This window comes from Plodia interpunctella, chromosome 6, assembly GCF_027563975.2.
Source record: "Plodia interpunctella isolate USDA-ARS_2022_Savannah chromosome 6, ilPloInte3.2, whole genome shotgun sequence".
NCBI lineage: Eukaryota > Metazoa > Arthropoda > Insecta > Lepidoptera > Pyralidae > Plodia > Plodia interpunctella.
Window position 1 is genome coordinate 10,381,754 of NC_071299.1, and position 9,015 is coordinate 10,390,768.

At 33.6% G+C, this 9,015-nt stretch overlaps 1 protein-coding gene and 1 long non-coding RNA gene across 3 annotated transcripts in view; both read right to left on the minus strand.

Annotated features, from left to right (window-relative positions):
- aux (auxilin) overlaps positions 1-3,672 on the minus strand; it is a 31,532-nt gene extending 27,860 nt beyond the window's left edge. For both annotated transcript variants that reach the window (XM_053747000.2, XM_053746999.2), the window contains exons 1-3: positions 3,434-3,672; positions 1,963-2,367; positions 799-896 (exon numbers count right to left, since the gene is read on the minus strand). In XM_053747000.2, the coding sequence (XP_053602975.1) occupies positions 799-896; positions 1,963-2,367; positions 3,434-3,566 (636 nt within the window). In that variant the 5' untranslated portion in view covers positions 3,567-3,672. The remainder of the gene's footprint in view (positions 1-798; positions 897-1,962; positions 2,368-3,433) is intronic.
- A 3,564-nt stretch (positions 3,673-7,236) lies between these two features.
- Positions 7,237-9,015, minus strand: LOC135309735 (uncharacterized). Its single transcript, XR_010369921.1, has 2 exons — positions 8,182-9,015; positions 7,237-7,455 (listed from the first exon to the last, which is right to left on the minus strand). It is a non-coding gene; the product is annotated as an uncharacterized LOC135309735 (long non-coding RNA).

The following is a 9,015-nucleotide window of genomic DNA, read 5'->3' on the forward strand; positions in this document are numbered from 1 at the left end:
TACAGACAAGGAGTCCCTTCTTTGAGAGACGACCATTAGTGCACCATCAGGTCATGTATATCTAACGCATCGTCATGGAAACTGAGACGACGTAGACAACTTCAACTCAAGAACTCACAGAACAAGTGGAAGTAAATTAGATTGAATTTGCGAGATTCGATAGAAACGGTCGAGGCAGGGCAGCAGGTTAAATAAAAACATATGAAAGCTTGAAAAATTATAGCAAGCTACGCCGAAACGTACGGAAAAATACGTGCAAACACCTGTAAATTTGATAATTTACAGATGTTATATTACCATCAAACATAATTAGAATACTATTACAAAATATTCATGTGAAACATTGTAACGGTTGTAACTCCTTTGTTTTGTTGTAATTTTCGAAATTAATTTTCTATTTTATGTAGCAGATTAATTTCTTTGATGTCGACCATATGTATTTTTAACCCCATACTACGGAATGGAGTTACTAGTTTAACGTGTGTGTGTGTGTGTGTCACATCGTAACGGCCTGACAGCTGTACCAATTTTCATCTAGTTTTTTTTTTATTTGAAAGTTTTAAAAATTGAAACGAGAATTGAAACGAGATAAGATGCCAGCAACTTCATATATTACAAATTATATAGCCCATCAAGCGCGTTGTACTGCGGCAAAATGCCCAAAGGGCTCGCAGTATTTGCACTGTAATGTTGAGCCTCTGACCAAAAAACCCAACCATGCCAATAATCTTCAATGTTATTTTTTTAATGGTCACTTAAAACTTGACGTGAAAAATTGACACAAACTGATAAACTTACATTCTCCTCTAACATGTTCCTTTGATTAGCGCTCCACGAGGGATTCGGGGAGTAGATGTCGGTTGTGGCTGACCCGAAGTCGCATAGTTTGATTGTACCTGGCAAACAACATCACAGATAAACAATCACAGTAATTGCTAATGAGAATACGGGTGATTATCAACGGAAAAGTCGACTATAGTTTCAGTGTCATAGAAGACATTTTTAAATATATCGGTTAAACCAACCAATCATGGTTGGTTTGACCGATTTATTCTTCATTCAGAACAGAAAAATCCCGCGTTGGGGATCCGAACCCAGGACTTCCGCATAGCGGACGGGCGTGGTGACCAATATGCCACGGAGGTCTATGAAATAAGAACAGTCCGTACGAATGAAGAAATCAAGATCAAATCCTCTCGTGAGTGACCATATTTTCATTAGCAATGTCCATTTCTCATCTAATACAACTAATCATAGTCATAAGATTAAAATTGAATTTTAAAATCTCTCTCGTCTCCGGAAAACGCCTTATAGCTGCGGAAGAAACTAGGAAAACGGATGAGTAAAGAATAGGCGCGCCGTTGACCATAACCACGAAAACGTTAACTATTAGGGCACTAATAGCCTAATCCTTGACATTCATATGGATTCTTTAGTAGACTTACGATAGTCTGATTCTGCAGTCGGCATGATGCGTAAAACTACATTTATAAAGTAGATAATATTACAAGTAGGCATCCAATTTTGAAGAGTTATATGTTATGCATGTATTATGAAAGAAAATTATCAATCCAAAAAATTTCATTGTACACATAGTCAAGAACTTTTTTCTAGGACCTCTTGCCTCAATTTGAATTTTATAACAGATGTACAAACTTATTTTGCGATTTCACAAGGGAATCGAAACCTATAGAGGGCTTCCCGTTTACCTAGACCATAACTTATGTAACACATATTGAATTAATTTTATAGAACCCAGGTGGCAATTTTTGCAGTACAAATATTTGCACTGCAAAAATTGCCAGACATAAGACAACCATAAAGAAAAAAAAGGGAAAAAGTTTGCAAAAAATAATGTGGAAAGAAACATGGATTCTATAAACACTATCCAAAGATATTAACAAAAATTTAGCCTTTCTAATGTATAGTTACTTATGATGTAAAGTAAAATGTATCACTTACCTTCATTGGATATTAAGAAATTTTCTAGTTTGAGATCACGATGGGCTATCGGAGGCACTTGAGCGTGCATATGTTGCACAGCCCGGCACATTTGGTAGAACACCCTTAGTATAGTCTGCAGAGGGAAAGCCTGGCCTCTATTCTGCAACGCCTCCATAAGACTACCTCCCGTGCAGAGGTCCGTTAACAACAAATATTCTCCCATTCCATGGGCAGTCTTAGCTTTATCAATAAAGGAAGCAGCTATATATTTAATTATATTAGGGTGACCAGACAACTTCTTTAATATGCTAATCTCTTGAATTATATTCTTGTTAGCTTGCTCGTCAGCTGCCATTAGCCTTTTAAGGGCGTACTCTGTTCCAGAGGACACGTCTTGAGCAACAAATACAAATGCAAAACCACCTGCAAATTATAAAATGTTAAAATAAAAGCTGACATAATTAATAAAACTAAAATTATGATGAAAACGGTGTTATTCATCTTATGTCAGTTGATTTATTTTCATTTGAAAATCAAACAAACCTATATTATTGCAAGTATCTTCTAAATAGAAGTTAGTACATTGTGCCCAACAGTTTTTCCTACTACCTTTACACTTTATGTTGAAAATAGACATACATTTTCTAAGCTTTTCAATCAATAACTTTGTATATTTATCTAAGTTTCCTTCATTGTTTGTTTAAATATTTCCTTTATTTAATAATAAGAAAAAAAAACATTATGATATTGATAAGTTTAATGAAGCATTTTCAGACAACCAAGTTGTTTTAAATAACACATAATGAGACCACCAAGAATCACCATAATATTAACCATTGTATCTGACAAGTTCCACTACAGTAACTCACTGCTTCCTGTGTGACACAAAGTGAAAGTTGTGGGGGATTTACGATGTGAAAATGCCAATTTCTTTACAAAAATTTTAATTAACCATACCTTATTGCCCATACAATAACGAAAAACTACTAAATTATATACACTTGAGTTTGAAATGTTCATTATTATGATTTTATAATTGTGTCTGTACTAATGCTATCTGCATTTGCACATTATCCATAATTTAACATTTATATTCTACTGTTACTAATAGCCGTAAGAGGAAATTTCATACTGTAAATATATCATTATCAATGACGTAGATAACGAATCATCAAACTTTCCAGCAATCAACAAAAATCAAGTAATTGCTAATAGGAATAAAGACTATTAAAATGATAAAATTATTATTATATACCTAATAACTCGCCACAGCAATACGTACGAAATATGAAAAACCATAAGCACATCCATTTTTTGTGAAAGCAAGCATACATCGATGCACGCACCATACGCCCCCATATGCAAGTACAAGATATGATGTTAGGGTCCATTGTGGTAGACCCCGGCATCATATTTTTACATATTGTAAAGTCCCTATGCATTGAATAAAATATATGAAACGAACATCAAAATTAAAACTTTTACTCACCCTCTGCTATCACCTTTTTCACTCTCAATTTCATGTTTCCGATTTCCACAAACTGACCAACAAAATCATTATCACTGCCACCATTGGCACCACTAGAACTAAAGTAGCCCATGGCTGATTTAAAAACGCTCATTTTGAACTGATATTTGAAGAAATCTTAATAAAATAAAGATAAAAAGCTAAATTTTAATCAGCACCCTCTGCCTGGGCCCATTTTACAATGGCAGAAAGAAATTGACAGATTTTGTCATATATCAGTTGGCAACTACAAATATGGCAGGTTCTAAAGTTGCCAGCATTTAATATGACCCAAAAAATAAGCTGCAGACGAGAACTTACCCAAACGAAATAGACTAGATTAGAGCCAACCCAACACAAATAGTAGATTAAGCTTTGTAAAATCACACGATGAGAGACAATTACGGAACAATAAAGTCTATATGGGGACAAATAAGCGCTTTTTACTGCTTTTTGTCATTTTCTAAAATATTCATACATCCGTATTATTCTTTCACATAAGGGCGAAACGAAATATATAACGAAGTCTTACTCTGTTTAAAATTCCGAGTATCATTTAACTCGTGTCATGCGTAATGTAGGTAATTTAACATTTTGACATGACATCTTGCTTGCTTGCACATAACATGCTTCTGCCTTTAGCTTTCTGGTTTACAGAATTGTTGTGGATTTAATTTGCAACAGTTAATTGATAATGTTGAATTGAGTTAAGGGAAAACAAACGAATTAATGCAATGAATTTTATAATTTATGATAACGTTTATTGTAACTAAAAGGGAAATTTCATTTAATATTCTAGCAATAGCCTACCACAGACAATGTTACGAATTTTTTTTCAAAGGAAAGTTTACACATTAAGAAAATCGATTGTGTCATTTTGTCTTTTCAATGCGGAAAAAGCGCGGGAATTTGGAAGCGACGGCGGTCTTTTTTTCTGGGAAAATTTAAATTTGTGCAAAATCTGTATATATTTGTAAATCTTGTTGTAAATACCTTTCCTTTTGTATATAATTTCGTTATTTATATATTTTCTATAGTCTGTTTTGTATAAAGTGTTGCTGAGGTCGGGGTAAGTTTTTACCTTTCCAGCGATGGGCGGCAAGAAGAGGAAAAAGAAGGAGCAAGAATATGAAACCAATTCGGTAATCCAGAGCTCTGATAGTGACTCAGAATACTCTGACGCGTCAGAGTCGCCACTGGACAAATACAAACCATATAGGGTCGCCGATTATAGTCGTAGATATCCTGAAGATAGTCCAGGGCATGAGCACGTCGTGTTCATAGCTAGCTCGGATGAAAATGTCCCAATAGGTTCCAGAGATATGATGTATTTAAGTAATAGTTTCACTCGCTTTGTAAAAGGGATAAAATATTTAAAAAAAGTCAACAAATATAGAATGGGGGTTGTATTCGATAATCCTAACATGGCTAATTCATTCTTGGACAATGCTACTTTCCATAGAGAACATCGCATCACTGCTTCTATTCCGGCAGCGGTTACAGAAATAACTGGTGTTATAACTAATGTTCCATCAGACTTGTCAAACAAAACAATCTTTAAAGTTCTTTCTACTACAACAAAAAAAATTATTTGTGTTCGTAGAATAATGCGTAAAGTAAAAGAAGGCGAATCTTATAACTTACAACCCACTCAGACCGTGGCGATTACGTTTGCATCTTGTGCGTCTTTACCTGATTATGTTTATTTAAAAATGTGGCGTGTACCTGTTCTGCCATATATTCCACCGATTAAACAATGTTTCCGGTGCCTACGTTATGGCCATCTTGCCAAATTTTGTAAAAATGCAGAACGTTGTTCTATCTGCACTGAAGGCCATAGCTTCAAAAATTGTAATGTTTCTTTAGCGAATGCAGTTTGTATTCATTGCAAAGGCAATCATATAGCCATTTCAGGCACTTGTCCAGTAAAAAAACAAAAAATTATTGAAAATAAAAACAAGATTATTCCACAATCCTATTCTGAAACCTTGAAAAACAACGCCTTTCCATCACTTACTAATCCAAAAAATTCACAAGAATTCCAAAAACTTGTTCTCTCTGACACTAAAATGCTCAGCTTCATCACTGAAGCAATCATAAAGGTGATTACACACAATAAAATCAATAATAACACTATTGTAAATACTAAAACTATTGCAGACACTCTTAAGGATATACTTAAGACAAATTCAGTTTGTTCGGAAAATTCACAGGTATAATAAATATTTGTCAATGGAATGCACAAAGCTTATTAAGTAATAGACTTGACTTCCAGAAATTTTTATATGATCAAAATATACATGTTGCTATTATATCAGAAACGTGGTTAAGACCACACCACAAATTTAATATTAAAGGCTACTCTGTTGTAAGAAATGACTCTGGCAATGATCACAATGGGGTAGCTATTTTAATTCATAACTCTTTTCATTTCTCTAATTTTGCTATTGCATCTGATAACTCAATACAAACTGTGGCAATTTCTCTTCAATTAAATAGTAAATCTGTCACCATAGTTAGTGTTTATTGTCCTAGTATTAGCACCCCTAGATTCTGTAGTAATAAATTGAATAATTTAATTTCTTCTTTACCCAAACCCTTTATTTTTTCAGGAGATTTTAACGCTCATCACCCATATTGGGGTTGTCATTCTACTGATGCTCGTGGTAGGGACATTCTAGATATTATAGATAAAAATAATTTGGTTCTCTTAAACAGCAATGTGCCTACTACAATTGGTTCAAATATTGCTAGACCTAATGGTCTTGATCTCACCATGGTTTCATCGTGTTTAGTATTACAGTGTGATTGGCAGGTCTGTGACAACCCACTTGGAAGTTATCACTTACCTACATTAACAAGGTTGTGTCTAGGACCAAATTCTAATAATATGCTTCATAACTCTTCAAATTTGCTAAAACATGTTAATTTAAAATTGGTTGATTGGAAGACTTATGAAGCACAGGTCAATTTATTGTTGTCTAATTTCAATGTTAATCATGTGGATCCCATCAATTCTTATAATAGTTTTTGTTCTATAATTTCTAGTACTGTTGAAGCTTCAGCTCCCAAAGCTAAACATTCTGTTGCACCCAGCATCAATGCAAGTCGTAGATCTTTGCCATGGTGGAATCACATTTGTTCTCAAGCAGTTGAAAATGTTCATAAAGCTTATATTTTATTTAAAACTTGTCCGTCTACAGAAAATTTTATTAATTTGAAACGTGTTCAGGCTATTAAAAAAGTTATTTTAAGACGCGAAAGACAATTCAGTTGGTTGCAATACTGTTCCTCACTAAATCGTTTATCTTCTATGAGTGAAATTTGGAAGAAAATTAAAAAAATTAACAATTCATACTCTCCTTCCACAAATTTTGTTTCTGAATACAATTGGGTAACTGACTTTCTTCATAAATACACCCCAGATACAGTTGAAAATAATTTTACTGTTCCCTCTATTCACACAACCAATAATTCTTATTTGTTGAAGGACTTTTCTATGCAAGAATTACAATCAGCCCTTAACTCTAGAAAAAATACTTCAACAGGTCTAGATTATTTATCTTACAGAATGTTGAAATTGTTGAATGATTCTAATAAACAAACATTTTTAACAATTTTAAATTTGCTATGGCAGAACTCCTTAATTCCTTCACAATGGAAAATGGATTGTATTATTCCAATTCTAAAACCAGATAAAGCTCCTAATGATCCAGACTCTTATCGTCCTATTACTTTGACCTCATGTGTTGGCAAAATTTTTGAACAGTTATTAAAACAACGTCTTGAATTTTATGTAGAGAGTAACCATTTATTGCCTTATAATCAATTTGGATTTCGCCGTGGTCGATCAGCTCGAGAAAGTCTGTGTCACTTGAATTTGGACATTCAGGAGGCCTTATCAAACAATAAAATTCTGGCTTGTGTCTTCTTTGATGTAGTTGGTGCTTTTAATAATGTTAACTTGCATGTTCTTTCTGCCACTCTAATCAGCTTGGGACTTCCTGAAAAAATTGTAAATTGGATTTTTAATTTTCTTCATGAACGGAAATTATATGTGAAGTTTAATAATAATCTTATAGGACCAAGATATTCATATAAAGGTGTAAGTCAAGGAGGAATCTTGAGTCCTTTGCTGTTTGTGTTGTATATTCATCGCTTAAATATTAATCTAGGTTTGGATGTCAATAATTTACAGTTTGCTGATGACCTGGCTGTATATTGCAAAGGAGATAATATGTCAGACATAAACAGAAAGATGAATTCAGCCCTGGCTGGGTTGAACTCATATTTCACCTATCTCCAGCTGAGCATCAGCAAACAAAAAAGTAAAGTGGTTGTATTTTCAAAAAAATCTATTAAAGTTAGGGATATTTGTATAATGTATGAGGGTAATTTATTGCCTGCTGATTCGTCAATAAAATTTCTGGGAGTCATGTTTCAAAACAATAATAATTTTAATAAATATGTTGATATTATAGCCAACAGGAGTCTTCGAGCTCTTAATATTCTTAAAACATTATCTGCTACTTACTGGGGTTCAGACCCCAAAATTTTATTAATGTTGTATAAATCCCTAGTTAGAAGTCATTTCGAATATGCATATTTTTGTTATGCTAATCAGAAAAGTATAGATAAGCTGGAAAAAATTCAGAATAAAGGTCTTCGTATTATTTTGGGTGCTATGATGTCTACGCCAATTATCTCAATGCAAGTTGAATGTAACATACCTCCTTTAGCCATAAGATTCCGTTATCTTAACTATAAATTTCTGCTCAAAATTTGTTCTTCAACAGGTCACCCCTTAATGCCTAAGTTAGTAAATTCTTCTTCAAACTTAACAGAATGTCTTAAAGAAGCTGTCGAATTCAAACTTCAAAATAATCTTTATGAAAGTGTAATCCTGCCATGCTATTCAGGTTCTTACGAAAGCAAATTTTATCCTATTAAAATTGTTATAGATAAATCTCTTGAATTTAAAGAGGATGTTTACAACAAATTAGAATCATACAGAGGTTACAAGCAAATTTATACAGACGGTTCAAAGAATACGTCAACGTCAGCTGTCTCAATGGCTATTTATGATTTAGAAGCCAAAACGGGTCATGGGTGTAGACTCCCTAATAATGCTTCCATTTATACGGCAGAGTCAATTGGAATATTTTCAGCTCTCGAATACATTTCTCAACATTCCTATGATAATTGGATTATTATTACTGATAATATGGGTATTTTAAGTTCGCTTAATAATCCAAAATTTGATTCTACCACCTCATTTATAACACATAAAATAAGAGAAAAGTACTATGATCTCTGTCAGAATCATCATAAGGATATAATATTACTATGGACTCCATCACACATAGGTGTGAAGGGTAACGAAAGTGTAGATTATTTCGCCAAAACTATAGTGCGTTATGGTAACTGCATTGAATTAAAATCTTGCTCACTACCAGCGGGAGATGTTCTATCTTTATTAAAACAAAATATATCACAGCTTTTTGACAAACAATGGAAGGAGACTTGGGAATTGAATTGCAAGGGTTTATGGTATGCGGGAATCA